General features: G+C 41.5%; 1 protein-coding gene across 6 annotated transcripts in view; it reads right to left on the bottom strand.

The window, feature by feature from the left end:
• The window catches only part of LOC147010706 (dystrophin-like), a 1,018,488-nt gene that overhangs the window by 188,722 nt on the left and 810,870 nt on the right, over nt 1-18,896 (bottom strand). For 5 of the 6 annotated variants that reach the window (XM_085859614.1, XM_085859615.1, XM_085859616.1 and 2 more), the window contains 6 exons: nt 17,344-17,445; nt 17,117-17,225; nt 16,129-16,325; nt 11,217-11,334; nt 8,909-9,120; nt 2,824-2,978 (listed from right to left, as the gene is read on the bottom strand). In XM_085859614.1, coding sequence (XP_085715740.1) covers nt 2,824-2,978; nt 8,909-9,120; nt 11,217-11,334; nt 16,129-16,325; nt 17,117-17,225; nt 17,344-17,445 — 893 coding nt within the window. The remainder of the gene's footprint in view (nt 1-2,823; nt 2,979-8,908; nt 9,121-11,216; nt 11,335-16,128; nt 16,326-17,116; nt 17,226-17,343; nt 17,446-18,896) is intronic. The other variant, XM_085859617.1, reaches the window with a different exon arrangement.

Genomic DNA, 18,896 nt, shown 5'->3' on the forward strand with positions numbered 1-18,896 from the left:
GAAACATAATTTCCATGAACAATAAGTACTTTAGAGTACATGAAAGTGAACACTACAATGCAAGATAATAATGCAAGATAATGCAAGATATGCAAGATAATAATAATCATCCGTTTAAACTAAAATGTGCTCCATTGTATAAACGCAATGTATTCGCATGCATGTTCTCCATACCTTTACGTTGTCATATTCTCGGTTCCTTCATCACAATGCACCTTGCCGACACCCCAAAAACAAAAGAAGCTCATCTTTCATCGGAACCCTGCCTTGAACCCCTCTGTCGGCCAAACCACAAGCATATATCTTTGTTCCCATTGTTGCCATGACCAAATTTATGGAAAACTTGTCGATGCCAAGTCAGAATGCTACAAACCGATGAAAGTTTTAAATATCAAAATAAGCAGCGTGACAAAGATACATGTCAAATCACGATGGATCACTTTGATGCGCAAAAGCAAAAAGACACGATAATTTATCAAAAAGCTAATAAAGGGAACAGAGCGTGAATGGTGCCTTTACGAGGTGCGTGATCAGACTTTGAATGTGCGCACGCTAAATTTCCACATCGATCCCCCCGGCAATGCACCCTGCACTGTTGGAGTTTATTGCACTTTGTCAATAACAATGTCAGTGCAATAACTAAATATTATTTTGTGTAGAAAAAACATACAATCCCAGTGTGGGAGATATACTTTCTGCAAACTCTGCCAAGAATAAGAGAATGACTTGTGGGAAATCTCCTTATTTGCGAAAGCGTTTCCTCCTCGGCGTTAAAATGGCACGCACAAATTGCAATTTTACGAACATTTGAGAAGATTGTCATGGATGGGAAGGTGTACAATTGATCAGAGAAACATGGGAAGTGTATCTTCAAGGGATTGTAGAGAATGACAGGTATGCATATGTGATCGTGATCTTGGATCCAGGGGCGATAAGGGATGAACAATATGTGTGCTTTCCATCACATGTAAAATGCGTGGCTGTGCCTGAGAGGGGCCAAGATAATTCAGAGAATCCGAAAATGTTTCGACGCTTTTGAAGATGGATTTAGCATGCGAAGCACAGCTTCAGTTTTTTAAAAACAAAGAAAAAAAAGGAAAAGCAAGTCAAATGGCATGTGACCAGGTGCAAATGCAACAAAACGGTTGGTTTTCTTCAGGAGGGCACAATGCCTCATGAATGTACTTATCTAAAAGCATTAGTAAAAAAAATAAATAAATGGAATACCATATGAGAGAGGGTTTGCATTGTATGCATCAGCTTTGGATATCAGTTTTCTCCGTTGAGATGAACCTTTTTGGCTAAAGAAGGGTTAAAAAGAATCCAAACATTAGAACAAAGCTAAGCATGACATCCACTCTGGCCCAATGAACCAAAGTACATGGCTATACAAAGCTTGTCAAACTAAGACACGTGCGTGTTGTCATCCAAGCCAAAATGCATGGTCACGCAATTAAACACGTGCGTTATTCTGGCCCAAAGGCCAAAATGTGGCGCTAGACAATTAAACAAATGCACCTTGATCCGAAGGCCCAAATGTATGGTATAGACAATAAAACGCTCGCTGTTTCTGCTTCAAATATACGTCAGCAATCTTCAATACGTGGATTGCCATTAAGCAGGTATAGTGTGTGACATCACAAAACATTAAAGGTACTTTGGAATAAAAAAATTTACATGATTTATTTAATGCAATGAGCTGTCAATGACGTCACAATGGATTGGCATGTATATCGATCAGTTGATCGTGGGACACATACATCGCCACGGTGGGAAATCCTGTGCATTCCAATCAAGTCTGAAACAGCAATCTTGAAAGGCATTTCAAACTAACGATCTCATCATCAATTGGTAATGGTCACACACACAAAATAATTGATAAGAAACAAATGCACATCGCTATATGCTCGAACAGCTGTCGTGGAAATGACAAAGGTGGTCAAATACATTTGCAAAATTATACTCCATCACAATGTACCTGATTGATCATCAGTTAAAAATAAATAAATATTTTAAAAAAGAGCTAAAAACATAAGAGAATGAGTGAAAGTGAGAGCAAGAAAAAGAAAATAGAAGACCAATAGTCCTGTGGCTCATCTGGTTGGTTGCCAAAAGGTGGAGTGATGGATGGATCAGGGTAAAAATAAGAGCTGGATTTATAATACACATTTTATGTCGGGTAATATTGACATGATGGTCACAGTTGTACAACTCCCCGGTGTCTTAGTTCTTGAGATATTGCCCACTTCCGGTATAATGATGTAAGTTCCTGTTGCATTAAAATTTGACTTATTTGATAAGGTGCAACTCCAAGGTGTCTATAATTCATATTTATTCGAGTACCTTTTCAAGTACTTTTAGGACCTTTCAACCTTACGATGACCTACTCGTAGGTGGAGGGGGAGGATTCCATGAACAAACTTGAGTTCTACCACACCAAAGATCGTTTCAGCCAAGTCTGGTCACAATCCTATCAGCAGTTTCGGAGAAGTTGTTGCAAGTGTTTACGGGCAGACGGAAGGACTGATGGACGCACCATTCCGTAATCTCACACTGAACTATGTTCCAGGTGAGATAAAAACATCAGAGAACGAGAGTGAAAGAGCAGGAGAACAAGTGAGGAAGATAGCAAATAACACTTATTTAAGCATGCTCCTCAGGCCAATAATACACGCAACTACTTGAACTCTTGGAAGGAGAAAAGATACATGTATGTTGTGAAAGATAATGCAACAAAACAGGAGAGATATACCAAAAAAGAAGGCTGAAAAAAAGATAGAATAATTTTGATGTTATGACAATTCCATGTAATAAATGCCTTACCTGCGCAGGAGATCTGCCCAAGTGTGCTGCAGTTGACCACAGATCTCCTCCACTCGATGGGTATCATCGGCGGTGTAGTCCCGCAGCAGCTTCTTAGCCATGTCATTAGCAGCATCCAAACTGATTTTCCACTGGCGTAAGTCCTTCCCGAGAGCCTGCCAGGAGACCAGCAAACAATTTATCAGTTAAAACTTAGTGAATTATTACTGAATCTCAATGGTGAATAATCACTTTAAAATTAAAAAAAACTGTCCTTGTCACACACCCAACAATTTGTCCTTGTCACACACCCAACATGTCCACTAAATTTCACTCTAATCCATCAACAACTTTTTGAGATATCCTGCACACACACAAACAGACAAACAAACAAGCAGTCATAGACTGGTACTTACGAAATCGTCAACTTGACCTCTGACCTTGTTTAATAAAAGCTGTCTCTAGCGAAGGCAGCGACGCAAACCAGAAGTTTCTACGATGATTCTGTACCAGACCATGAAAAATCGAATGTTTTGGATGTTTGACCTCACTGTGACCTTGACCTTTGACCGATTTTGACCAAAATCTAATCAGCACTAGCCATCACCCTCCTGAATCACGTGGTGTAATTTGATATTGGTAGCTTCTTCCGTTCTCGAGTTATCGTGCCTACAAACAAACAAACAAACACACACACAAACACACACACAAACAGATGACGGAAGTCATCAATATAATTACGAAATCGTTAGATTTCATAAGTAACAAACAAACAAAAACAAACAAACAGGGGTGAAAATATACCACCTTTGGTGGCAGATGCAACTAGAACAGCACTCGGAAGAGCGCATACCTCCGCCAGGCTGAACAGTTTACATTTTGTATTCTACTGATAGGCTGGATCTGCATCTGTACCTGAACGAAAGTCGAATCAGCTTGTTCTTGTCACTTACCCAACTCATCCACCAAGCTTTGTCATACTCCATCCACAACGTTTTGAGATATCATGCTATACATCGTTTTTGGCCCTATCTCTAAATGGCGAAGAATTGCTTTAATAAATCAAAACTTCTTGTATCCGGATCCGATCTTCATCAAAATCGAATCAATTTGTCCTTTTCACAGACCCAACCTGTCTACCACGTTTCATATGAATCCATCCATAACTTTTTGAGATATCGTTCTCACAGACAGACAGACAGACAGACAAACTGACGGGGGTGAAAACATTACCTCCGTCCACCTTCAGTGGCGGATGTAATAACTTACCACAACAAAAAAAAAACAAAGCCTCAGTGACAAGATAGCGAGCTTCGTTGATAGTGTGGTTTGATTAAATTTTATTTTTTATTTTTTAGAGAGTCTGATAGGCACTATAAACCCCCAATATGGTGCTGCACAGTTAGGGTGATGCATCGTAATGCAAAAAGCTCTTCGAAAAGGATTCCAAAGAAACATTTTCTCAGATGCTTTGACTTGCTTGGACATCACATTGGTCTCATGGAACTTATGAACATTAGGCTGGGGAGCAGCCAGCAAAGCTAAATTTGATATCACTGTCCGCTAATGAACATGACTGGATGTCACAGTGAGTGGACAATAGGGATTTGGTGAGTGACAGCACAGAGTAGTTTAGATTTTGGTCCTTTCATGACCAATTTGCACCTTCCACAGAGACTTTACCATCCTCTGGGGAAAGCACATATCGACAAAAATAGTCCATCAACACTCAGGAGAGGGATGAAGAAGCATCACAAACCTCCTGTCCCAAACATATTTCAGTCGTCATTAAAAAAGATTCGGAATACTTTGACATCATAATGAGTGAATACCAAGCACTAGTTTAGTTAATGAGTTTAACACATGAATATACAGGGTGTTTTGTGCTTACAGTTCTGACAAGGAAAGTGTTTGAGGAATGTCTCATTTGTCCTTAACTAGGAGTGAGCTCTATTGCCCATGGTTTGTGTAAAATGACTCATGATTAATGTCCCTTTTTCAAAAGGAAACACTGTGTGTGTTTATGTGTGTGTGTGTGTGTTTATGTGTGTGTTTATATTTGGGTGCATGTGTGTGTGTTTATATTTGGGTGTGTGTTTATGTGTGTGTTTATATTTGGGTGTGTGTGTTTATGTGTGTGTGTGTTTATATTTGGGTGTGTGTGCTTATGTGTGTGTGTGTTTATATGTGTGTTTATATTTGGGTGTGTGTGCTTATGTGTGCAATTATGGATTTGTGTGTACGCCTGGTGTTGGCTTAATGATTAGGGTGGTGGACTTGGGATCCTAGAGTCCTGAGTTCAAATCTGGCTTGGCTGTTTAATTAATACCAAGTGGGGTTGACTCAGCCTGTCATCCTTCCGAGGTCAGCAAAATGAGTGCCAGCTGGCTGGTATGATTGAGCCATTCGAGTATCCTGCGTCGGAGTGGCGACCCGTCCAGGATTGTGCCCAATAGCCCTGGAGACTGCTTAGGTAGCACCAACGCTCTGTACAGAGTGTGGTCCCAATTGATGGAGTTGTGTGTGCATGTGTGCATTTATATTGTTGCGGATTCGCGCCCGCCGGCGTGCTGACGGCCACGTAACTCGAATCGCGGCACGTCGCCCACCGGACGGACAATCCAGTCGTGACCCTCTCGGACTAACGCCGGGAACCAGTCACGGGTGGACCTTTCGGTCTCACCGCGATCGAGCCAATCGGCCCCTGCGTGGGATAGGGTTGCTCGCCAAATTCGACCTACCTAAGTACCCACACGGAGGGTAGACCGGGCGATCGCACCTCGCCGCAGGTCGACTTCGGACACGGGCCACTTAAGCGACCCGTTCCGTACTATCGGGATAACCGAGCAGTGTTATTCGTCGGCCTCGACGGTTCGATTAATTATCGGGCGTCTTAGCCCATGACCAACCCTTTACGTGAAGCAAGATGGGGATTCAATGAAAGAAATGACGAAGCGAAGCGGGAAAACAGTTCAATAATAAGCACATTTATTTCGCGATGAACGGAAAGCACACATATACAATTCCACCAAAAGCACATGGAAAAGAAGAAGACAAAAAGCAAATGCGACAATGCAGATCTAATACCGACTACGCGAGCACACGGCAACACTTATACAATTTTACTTCACAGACGGCGCTGACAACACACATTCCCAAAGCAAAAGAAAAGAGAACCACCCTCCAGGATGAGGGGGTAGGCGGGCCTGGGGCCGAGACCGTGTCGGGCCTACCCGTCTGATGATGAGACGCGGAGCGGCGGTGGTGCCTCAACTCCGCGGGCCTCGCAGACAGTGTCTGGTAGGGGGTGGGAAGGGGGCCCCCTTTTGTCGCACTATCTCAGCGCGGGGGGAAACAGGAGGGGGTTGCTGATGCCCGGGGAAAGGAGGATTTCACAAACTCTTGGGTCCCGCGACGAGCGTCTCCACCACGACCTCGGTCGCGCCGCCGGCATTTCCCTCCGCAGTTCCTCGAATCCGACGCGAGCACCCCCTCAACCGCCTTCGCCGCCGCCGCCTCTCCACAGCTCCGTCCTCTTCACTCCGACTCCGCGAACTCCCAACTGCACTGCTAACTGCGAACTGCTAACTGCGAACTGCTCTCTTCTCCACTTCCAACTCCGAACTCTTCCTCCTGCGAACTGAACTCTTCCTCCGCTTCCAACTCATCTCTTCCTCCTGCAAACTGAACTGCCTCGACTGACGAACGCAGTCGTTCTTATAAGCCCCGTGGCTTCGCTCCTTCATCTTTGACCCTCTGCCTCCGACCTTTCACCTCTCTTGCTGGCTCCCTATTGGCCCGAGGAAAAGTGGGCGTGAATGCTTTTTGATCCATGAATTTGCATATAGCGACCGCCCTCCAACGCCCTGGAGGCGGGGCCAAATCGCCCCTCGCTCACCGATTGGACGGAACAAAAGTGGGTGTGAGTCGTTTTTGATCCGTTTTTCTGCGGAAAGTCCGCGATGCTTTTGAACACGCTGCTCGGTGCGCGCTCTACACGAGTCCAGCATCAGTGCCCACGAGTGGCACGAGATGACGGCGATGCGATGGTGGCGAGTTGTGACGGTAAAGGTCGTGGCGGTTGTGGTGAAGCGGCGTTGTGGTTGGTGGTTGTTGTTGTGATGGCTGTTGAGACGTGGTTGGTGGTGGTAATAATGGCGGTTGGTCCAAAATAAAGATAGTAAAAGAAAAACGGCTATCCTGAAGAGTCGCAGCCAGCATGAATGACATTTATTCCCTCTAGACAACGGGTTTGGGCCTAACTACACATATACTTACCGAGATATCTCACCTAAGGGACCTGAATGGTGGTTTGCGAATTTGGTCAACCACAACAATATGTTTGAAAAACGATACATGCACATATATATATATATATATATATATATATATATATATATATATATATATATATATATATATATATATATATATATATATATATATATTTATATACATAGACACACACATACACATACAATTCTCCTCTGGGGTACATTTCCAAAACCGTCACAATATTATCATAATACACTGTGGTGAAGCACTTTGTCACATGATAGAGCCATGTTCCCAAATAAAGATCTTGCCCAACATGAGGCAAGCGAAGTGCAAATGATGTGTGTGTGTGTGTTTTCTTAAGCAGAGCAACTAACAAGGTGATAACAAGTAAAATACACCCAATCTGCCAATTCAAATAACCTTCAGCCAACACGTGCCCTTTAACTCTGTGTTCTACATACCACACTTAGGGAACGTACCAGTTTTGCCAAAAGTTATACGAGCACAGATTTACCTCGAATAGCAAATGTACATATTTAAACCATCATGAGGCTAGTGTTTGTGATACGATGAATCACTTAATCCTCAGTGCGAACTTAAATCGGGATCAGTGCGATAAAGAAAAATGAAGGCAACACAAATGCTTTTTCTTACTTTGTTTTGAAAATAGCAAAGTATTAACAAAATCACAAATCAAAGTTAAAAAAAAGTAAAACATACCACAATGAAAACAATGTAATTTTATGATATAACAAGCAAGAAATCATCTTGCATAACATCTTGTGCTCTCTTTTGAGGGAATAGGCCTTCTGGCCGATACCATTCATCAACCTGGACAAACGGGAAATCCGCATTATGGGTTAAATAAAGTGGTTGGTCACCTTACTCCATTTATTACCATTCCTACGGTTTACCAGGGTGATCAAAAGATTTTTTATTTTACCGATGTATTCGACACGAGAGGCTAAATGGACTGCCGTGCCTGTGCCACACCCCACCTACTGCAGATATTCTTAATTACCAGTGCACAACTAAGGCCAAGCGGATAATTTGGTGAAAGGACCATTGTTTATTTAATACCTACAACCTAAATGCACATGGGAAAGCTAGCTTTACTGAAGGATAGTGCACTCTGAGAGGCTGAGCACATTGCTGTAACTGCATCGGAATGGCAGTGTTACGTGCCACCCGACGTGTCAGGAATCAAACTTCGACTAGACTGTTTAATAGTTAGCATGCTCTCAACCGAAATATTATTCACCCCTGGTTTGCATTTAAGACTAGATCATACACAACATAAATCTAGCGAATGATTAAACGCATTAAATCTTAAATTTTGACAACTTCTGGTTAAATTATTTTTTAAACAGACGTTAGCTCAGCTGATCCAAGAACGTAATCCTACAACTATGAATGAATGAAAAAAAAAATGACTGAGCTGGTAAATTTGAATTATCAAATTAACGGATCAATGAATGCTCGAATAAAGTATCTGTAATGGATGACTGAATGAAGGAGGAATCAAATGAATGAACAATATGTGAACCATGTGCAGTAATTGTGCTGTAATGTTCTGAAAAAGGCTTTCTGCTTCTTCCAAGAACAGATTGAACAATGATTTAAAAAAAACAAAAATTTTCACAACATTTGTGATGCATTTCAGCTTGTACATACTGTTCTCGACCTATTGCATTTCCTATGTCCCATTTTGCATCTGCTGACCCTTTGCCTGTTGTTATTCTGCTCTCCCATGAGCTTCGACAACTGTATGTTAAAATGAAACACTGAGCAATGAACCAAAGATTGGTGAGAATGACATCAAGAATACCTTCAGTTCGGCTGCCCGTTTGGCCAGCAACACCTCAGTGGTAACCGGGCCGAACCGAGCCAACCTTGGCTCAGCGGAGGCCAAGAGCTGCTCGGCTTCATGCCGTGCCTCATTCCACTGAGCTGAATCGTGGTACATCTCGTTCAGTTGGATCAGGCGTCCCGAAGCGAGCCGATGCGTTGCCTCGTACGCGGCCAGAAGTTTCTCACCTGCTTGCGACAGGCACATACATTCGAGGGAGTTGGAGGTCCATAAACGACATATTTGGACAAAATGATAAAGCAAGTTTTTCATTCACTGAATGAACTTAAATATTTTTGTTTTTGCCCCTTTATAAGAGAGTTAGAGTGGTGTACTTATGCGACATTATCTTGCTATTAGTATTAAATGATTAGGCATGCGAGTGGGTGGAAAGAACGAAAAACCAAATAATGTCATTGTACAGAAATGAAATGAACCAAACACGATTTGGTATACCCTACGTATGACAGCAACTTGTGTTGGCACCTTATATGATTGAGCACCAGCATTGGCACACACCAAGGAGAGGAATAGATTCATAAACTTTACACAATGAGTGAAAAAAACTTAAGTTCATTATCTTTTATTACTGTGCCTAAACGCACAGCAGATGCATGGCCGCTACACCGGTGACAGTTATGGAGATTGCTGTCACTTTCAAAACCGACGGTACGTGGTTACACTTATTTATAAGAAAATAATGACTCAGAATAACAAGAAAGAGTTTTGTTCCATCTGAAACTTATAATGGGTGTCTTTTTTAGTTTTTCTTCCATCTTAGTCACCTTTCGTTTTGGTTGAGATCATGCCTTATTTCAATTTTCCTTGAACCTCTCTGAAACGAGATGCTCTGCGTCTGTAATTGGCATACATATAGCAGCTTGGCTTTAATATCAGCGATCCTTGATTTATACCTACACTAGCGCACTAACCTTGAACTCCCACCCCCTCGTGTGGTCATCGTCGCACTAACCTTGAACCCCAACTCCCCGTGTGGTCATCGCAAAGAGCCCCAAATCCCACTGCCCTTGCCGCAAGCCCCTTCCATGCATCCATAATATGATAAATAGAATATGATTGCAAAACGTTTGCAGAGTGCAAAAAGACTCCACCATTCAGATTTGGTTGGATTTTCAAACTTGGAGTTGCTTTGGGGAAAACCATGAATATATAAATACATTAAAAAAATTCTCAAAAAAATAAGGATGCAAGAAAGGTTAAAAAGCCAATTAGAAAAGATGTTAAAACCAGTGCCAGCCAAAGCAGATGGTAAGACGTGCCAAGATCATAAAAGCACTACAGCACACCTTTGCAAGGCCATTTTGGCATGGATCATCATGCATATGGGCAGCTATTTAACCCCAAAGGAAGGTAATGGCCTTTAACAAGCCTAAAGCAGATCTGACGCAGCAGACCTGCAGGTACTGTACTCAAACAAACGGTGAGGCATGAAGGAAGTCGAAACACACAAGGGCATGCATTTTGAACCCTCTGGAAATGCTGTTTGGATGCTGCACTGAAACCTGGGAATATGACGTCACTGTGCTATTTGCACATCGCCGACTGTAGAGTTGGACCATATACAGCTGTCTGGATTCTCATAAACACTAACTGCAAGTAGATTCCTCCCAAAATGACTTCTGCTCTTTACAAAGACAGAATACTTTCCAATGCAACATATCACAGCATGTTGGAGAATACAGATAAAGGGAGGGTAATTACAAAAAAAGCATTAAGATAAAATGTAACACAATGGGTTATAGTTTATATTTTAGAAACACTTTTCTATTCTTACCCATAGGATAATGCGAAAACACACATACACACACACACACACACACACACACACACACACACACACACACACACACACACACACACACACACACACACACGTACACACAGTGCGCACATAGCATAAAGACACACACGAATCCTCCTGTATTTCCATGCTCTGTGGAGAGAAATAGCTTTCAGAAATGCGGATTACAGTTTGAGCCAATGTTGGCCTTTTGGGTTGGAATGAGATTTGAGTAAATACTTTTGGGGTGCTATGAACATGTGGTTAGGATTTCCGATAGAGATACAACTGATAGGATTATCTGTTTTAGACTGGACCCTGACTTGAGATTTTTCAATTATGCCTCAGTTATTATCAGAATATATATGCCAAAGAAAATCTGCCACTTATCGGTTGGATTGGCAGTAATAGAATATTGCTTGTAAGCAATTTCTTCATGAGCACGTTTTCTTTGAAGCTATTGGATGTGAGGTGCAGCAAAGATACCTGTGCTGGTGAGGGTCGCACGAGTTTCTGGTTCACTGGTCTTGTTCTTGAGGTTCTGCAAAGTGGTGATGAGTTCCTCCAGCAAAGGCCTTTTATGGTCCAACTCACCCAGGATTCGCTGCATGGTCAAATGAAAATGAGGTCAGATAAATTACTCAACGCCATTGATGACGTACGTAAATGCACCTTCAATTGCACTGTGTGCTCAGACAATCACGTGCACGTAAGCTTAAACAAGAAATCGAACTGAAATTTCATAGAATGTGAATCACTAGAATCTGGTGACAATTTTTTCACTTTACATCCGTATCTGAAAAATAACTTTCCATTACATCCTTATCAGCACCATTAAGCAGCAAATGCAGCTTTGTTGAATTTGCCAGCAATTTCTGTCGAGACAGCCGAGCATTACCTCTGTGGGTCTGTGATTGGCTGCGTGTGACAGCCAATCACAAAAGTGTGTGACAGTCAATCAAGAACCCACAAAGATGCAAGACAGGGCATCCTCAACAGAATTAATGAGAAATCCATAATTGAAGCGAACTTGCGACTCAGAGCAAAATTCTGGAATGATCAGGTATACTATTCCGCATTTTGAAATCTAAGTTTTATTTATTTTTAAAGCATGTATACATGCACAATGTTTTCTTATTAATCATACAAACTTATGTCTATTCAGTATAAATAAAAAGCTGATGCGCATTGGTCCATTGCAAGCATCTTGAATTTGATAACATTTTGAGCATTTGGTTATATAACATTTTGAGCGCCCCTCGTACCAAAAGAGTATCTGTCGAGGTAGAGTTAGTGTATTCATACTGTGACACTGAGCACAAACCCATGGCGGATTTGCACAAACATCTTGAAATGACAAGGAGAAGTCATGGAACCCTTTTGCTGCAATGACGCTTGAACCTATGTCACTGGCCGGATACTTATCTCGGTGCAGTTCAACTTTAGGATGAGCATAAAGCAGCACACAATGTTTCTTTGAATCAGAAGTGAATCAAATTATTGCAATGAGTTAGTGCCAAGTTTTCATCAATCAATACATCCTCAATGTCACACTAATAAGGTGCTGCAACGTAATGGAGGGGCCTTCAGTGAGGTTTGGAGAGAAGCAATTAGTGTTCTTTATGGACAGTCGAAGCAGAGCACCTGCAACACCATCAATATGTGCAATAACTGTATTATGTGACTCCATTTGGTTCAGGATATATTAATTAAGAAATGAGTGGAAAGCTTTAAGCATAAATCACTGCAGGGCTCCTTTTCCCTTCATTTTCTTCATGCCTGTTTTGGCAGTCATTGGAAAATTGGCCAGCAAGGCAAGAAGCAATCAGACTGAAGAGCAGACAGAACTTGGATAACTAAGGGCAGCTGGGAATATGCAGTCTGATTACTTCATATTCATGGGCATTAACGCGAGTTAAATAATTGATTAAATTATCTGATTGCCATTGGTGCAAAAGTCGAGTCAAGTAGTTAAATAAAACATTTTTCAAATCAATTGCTTTTACACACATCAATGTTTTTTTTTTAACATTACAACTTTTGAATTAAAAATCATGATGGAATCAAAGGTTTACAAATGACGCCAGGGAAATACATTGCTGTAATTAAGGTAGGATCGATACATTTTCTTTAAAGTGTGTGCGATACATTTTTCTACAAATAATGAAATCACTGAACCTTCTCCTGCAGGTTACCTGCCATCTAAAAACAACAACTCCGAATCATCTTTTGTTTTCCCATCCCTCCGACTCTACTCTCCCCTCTGCTGTCTGTTCTGCTTCAATTGGTGTATCAACCCAAGCCATCCTGTTTTTACCAACAGCATTTCAGGCAGTGCATACACAGCTGTTTGAATAGTTGGCAATACACGATTTGATTCATAAAATATAGTTAAATCCAATGTATTGAACATTTCAAACTTTTACCAGAGAAAAAAACATACTTTGAGAGCAGGTAGGTTTCTGTTCCACCTCCTGAAACCCACCCACATGTGGAGATAACAGCCAATGACAGAAACTTCCATGTGCATGCATGGACACACACACACACACACACGAAACAAATACACACACCGATTGCAAAGAAAGATAAAATAAACATACAAAGCAAAATATCAACAAACAAACACCAACAACTGTGAGACTGATAAAAGGGCAAGGAGATGATTATGTCAAAGGTTTACAACAAAGCAAAAAACAAAATAAAATAATTGGACAGATTGGGCATAAACTAAGAAGGGGGCATTACAATGGCTATGAAGAGGTCAACTCAACTGAGCCGGAGAACGAATCATAATAAATTCCCAAGACCAAGGTCACGACACCAATGGCTTTAAGAAAATCGGACTGAGTCATTTGGACAGGTGTAGGTTCTGGAAGGTAGAAAAAGAAAGCACGAGTCACCTCTTATCGTGATGTAAGAAACTCATGTCAGAACAGCTGTACACACAAAGTCACAACAAAGGAAGTGGAGTACTCTACGGGAACATCCGCAAAAAATTTAATATGCCAGTCCCAGAAAACTCATGGAAACACGAACCAAAAGCGATGATTGAAAATAAGGACACCATGCTCACGTATGACCTGATGATCCCATTGAGCATGAACAGAGAAAACAAAGTACTGTGACTGGATATAGTACTTAGGTGCAAAACAGAAAGGACGGCATTGATAAGTGAGGTTTTAGTACACAGAAATTTTGACCTAAACAACACAGGGATCAAGAAAATGACCAAATACCAAGATCTAAAAAATGAAGTGACAAAAACGTGAAAGCTGAAGAATGGTGAAATTTTACCATTGATAGTTGGAGCAACGTAAATGATGAAGAGGAACCTCATGGGGATCTTAAGGACCATCCCTGGGAATATTATTACAAACGAACTATAGCTGGAAGCTGCCGGGGTTCGGTGACGATCCGTAAAAGAGCCATCAGAACAAAACTCTGAGAACAAGAAAACTTCACAATTTGGTCCATAAATCGGGATCACTTACGGAGCCAGAAAGGGATACTTTGAGCCCCCAGAAGGACTCTATTCCAAGTTTGGAAACCCCAAATTATGTACATAACAACCATTGACACACACGTTTTACCTCACTAAATTCACAAGTTAATATGACTAGAATGGCATTTGGTGGAGTGCATATCTCCGCCAGGCAAAACAGCGTACGTTTTTTTTATCCCACTGATAGGCCGGATCTGGATCCGGATCTTCACCAAAATCTAATCGGCTTGTTCTTGTCTGAATCCGTCCACAGCGTTTTGAGATATCATGCGATATATCGTTTTTGGCTCTATCTCTCAATGGTGAAGAATCACTTACAAAATTATAGTATTCTGATCTGGATCCGGATCTTCATCAAGTTGAATCAATTCATCCAAGTCACACACCCAACCTCTCCACTAAATTTTGCCCAAATCCCTGTAGAATTTTTTGGATATCCTGCTCATAGAAAAAACAGACAGAAAGACGGAGGTGAAAACATAACTTCCGTCCACCTTCGGTGGCAGAGGTAAAAATTCACAAGATCAAATAGGAGAAAAACAAAACGATAAGGTGAACCCAAAAAAATATTTAAGAACCAGCGGCCGGGTAAATCCATCAAGCACATGTGATGGGATGGAATGGCATTTGATAAGATGGGAGGACCATGCAACAACAATTCCATGATGAATGGAATAATTTGAAACAACAACAACAACAACCTTATGACAGTTGGGCTTGGAGCATCACCCACAGGAATGCAGTGACGTCAAATGCTTTGACAAAAGTCTATTTTCGACTGGGCCAAATGGAATAAACTTTTAAGTAAACTTTGATGACGTAACCAGAATGATAAGACATTGCAAATGATGCCAACAAAGTTTGGAGACGAAGCACAAAGTGGTGAGAGAGGAGGTAGAAATTGAGACAAAGAGACAGATGTCATATCATTTCTAAAAAAGGAATTTAAGGCCTCAGTTCATATTACTACTAGTATAAGATCAAAGCACTCTTGCATTGCTGCACTCGACAAATTATATCTGCTGACAATGTCATCGAAACAAAAATAAATAAATAAATAATAAAACGGAATATTTATTCATGTACGATAGCATGTAAACTAGTTCTAATTGCTACAAGTATTTACAAAGAACTTTTGGACAGGAGGAGGCCATTCGGTCCAACAGGCTTGTGCTACACCAACTGCCGTCATGGAGTAACAAATGCTACCGTTGGAACCCTACATTAAAGCTCGAGGTCCCTCTTCTCCTTCCTCAATCCCCGAAACATGGGCTTTTAAAAGAGACAACTCTGTGATTAAACTAAAAAGTAAATGGATTATTTGCTTTCCCACCAAGAAAGTGCATTATTACCTTTTCCAATCGTACAATTTGTATTATTCTCCAGCAGCAGAAACTTTTTAGAATGGAGCGTTACCGAGGGAGAAACTGGGCTCTTTTTATAGAGATGGTTTCCTATCCATTCCTTAATTAACGTCTCCAACACCTCCCCAACAGGTGAAGTTGAACCAACAGATCCATCGTTCCTCAATTATTCTCTGGATCTTTTTTTATTAAATATTGGTATTACATTTGCTACTCTCCAATCCTCCAGTACCTGTCCTGACTCGAACGAGCCGTTAAAGATACCCACTTGCATCCCGCTTATCTGCTCTGCCAACTCCATCAATACTTTAGGTTGCATATTATCTGGCCACTCAAGGAGCCTGATCATCCCTTCATAGTTCTAGTTGCTTTTTCGCTTCCATGATTAGAAAGGCTTAATGTCTGCAACAGGAAGTACACCCAATGACAAAACCACAATGGGAAAACATTTCTTTCTTTGTTTTGGAATTTCAAATGTGATAACCAATTAAGAATCAACTTCCAAGCTTCAATTCCACAAACTTCCCACCTTTTGAGTCTGGCTTGCATCAGAGATGTCATCGAGGTCACCAACAACAGCAATACGTGAACGAACCGTGTGATCTTGAAGTGCCAGCCAATCAGTGAGCTCGGCAGCACGTGCCGGAAGTGATGGGCCCTCTGGTTTCATGGTGGTTCCTTCCTTGGTGACAGTCACCACAGTCACCGTCTGTACCACCGACTGGCCTGCGGTAACCAGGTGTAAAACAATATTTACTAACTGCCGCTGGATTCCGGCAGGCCCTGATAATAATTTTTTTTTTTAAAGTTGGTGTATGCAATGACAGATTTACTACAATATATGTCGTGAACAGACAACGTGAGAAAATATAAAACTAAGGGGAAATTATTAACGGGAATCATTGAAAAATACCATAAAATAACACTAACCCTTTTTCAATGCAATTTGCCCGAGACATTGTAATCTACCCCATCGTTATCTGCGTAAACATATCAATGTCAGGAGAAGCGTGTGGAGGAACTCATTAACTTGTATTGCATGCTTTGGTGTGGTACACAGAGAGTAATAGAAAACTGATATCCAATTTAAATTTCTTGACATATTGCCAGAGATTACATATACATAGTTCCCTCCTCATGGGTGCTCTCATTGGTGCACAGAAGCAAACGTGGTCACAAAATCAGCCACATTATATTAACTATGGGTTCTGGGTGTTAGAATGTGACATGATGTGCAACGGGATAACAACGCATGATGTTCAATCTAACAAACGTGTTTACCATAGGAATGCCTTTGGGAGAGGACATAATATACACATTGCAATCGCAATTATGAAATAAAATTCTATACAAAGGAAAGCTTATCAAAAAAGTGAAAAAAAACCCCCAAAGATCCAATCACAATTTGTGTGAAAGTTGCTACACAATGATCACTTTGAAACAGTTGCTGAGCAAAAGTTGCTCTTGAGAAGGGCCAACCAGTCTAGCGAAGAAAAACAGCTGGAGAAAGTGTGCACCTGACACCTCACCAGCTGGTAATGACGTCACCACCGGTGCAGCTTCCTTGAGTTCCCGTAGAAGGTCATTCACCACCGTCCAATCTGATTTTAGCTGCACCAGCCGTTCCTAATTGGAGAGAAGATGGGGGTATGAGCACAAGTCCTCGCAAGGAACCGCTAAATGTAGCCATACCGAATGGAAAATCCGAAGCTGACACAAACGGTCACGCAATTAACAAACTTGCCTTTGCTTTGGGATTGAGGGTCTCCTTGTGGCTTAGTCTTTCGGCCCGACGAATAGCTGCTTCCACATCAGCCTGCTTTGTCCGCACAGTCTCCTCAGTGGCCTGGTCACAAGCAGATGCCTGTTAATTTGAGCAAATTTGGTCTGCTCAAAGTCCCTCTATCAATGACATCTCCAATTGTGTTTAAATACACAAGCTTGTGGTGTTCTTAACTTGGTAAAAGGAGCACCAAATTTGGTCGACAGCTAACCAACAAATAATACGAATCATAACTCGACCAATGTTGAACCAAAAAGGAAAGCAAACTCAGCTTCAGGCGACATTTTAATGAGTTATCCAGAACCTTCCTCAGACCCATGTAACCCAGGTCTAGCATGTGGCCGTCATTCTATATCCAATGCACAACTCATTCCAGGCTGCAATGAGAACACTTCTGAAGAATCATGCCCAATAAACATCGGTGATTGGTTCCTGAGGCATGGCATGGAAAACGACCAGGAAGGTGGTCTACCAAGTGAAGCGATTGACATCCCTCCACAGAACAAACCACAAATAGATGTGGCAAAAACGGGATGGTGCAAAGCAGAGAGATGAGTAAGGTAAGCGGACAATATCTGCATGGCATGCAGAGGATGCAACATTTTTAACAACATCACACCAGTGCACTGCTTCACCATGCAAAAGGTACTCCGCCCACTAATGACACACACTCACGCATAACTCGTGCCCACTTATCCACAAATTACATGATCAACCTGCAAGCCCATTCTGTGCATAGACAACCCAGGAAACCCAATGAAGGGTAAGCAATGCAATGGTCCTTCAAAAGTACGTGAGCATGGAAATGTTCACACAACCATTCATGTACATCCATATAACACCAGTTTTACTTTTGTTGTGGGGTTGTGATGGAACAACGCCAAATATATATCGTGATGGTAAGCCATGAGGATTGTGGTATCGTATTGTGGTGTTGTATTGTGGTGGCATTCCTATCTTGTTTGGTTGTTGGAGATTTCACCCCTCTATGTTTTTACATATTTTTTTGAATGTTTTTTTTTGTACCTGTTTGTTGTGTTTTTTTTGAGGGAGAATATATAAATGAGTTAATAAAGAACACAAAACACATGTATTCAGATCAGTGAGATAGCATACAGACATCAGTGCGTATCACTTGCTGGAGCAGCATCATATTTGGGGGCTAGAAGATGTCCGTGCCAGGCTTCACAATCGTTAGACCAGGCAATTTAGAGCTTCCCATCAGTTAGTGTCACAATTTGTTACACTTCATGTTTTATGTATTTTGTTATTTTGGTATGTATTAAATCCGTCTAGATGTTATTAAATTGTTTGAAGACTTGTTTCAGTTGATTCGTGGGAATGGTTTAGATACGTATTGTTTTTGGAATGGTTCTGAGGCAGCTAAATCTAGCAGGGTCCTCACGCCCATAAACACGTTACCTTACTGGTGATTTCGCCCTCCCAACTGGGGAACCGTGCTCAAAATTTCCCACCGTCTACTTATTATGTACGGCCAAGCGAAACCGTCGGTG

This window comes from Eptatretus burgeri, chromosome 16, assembly GCF_056783735.1.
Source record: "Eptatretus burgeri isolate ZD-2024b chromosome 16, Ebu_testis_v1, whole genome shotgun sequence".
NCBI lineage: Eukaryota > Metazoa > Chordata > Myxini > Myxiniformes > Myxinidae > Eptatretus > Eptatretus burgeri.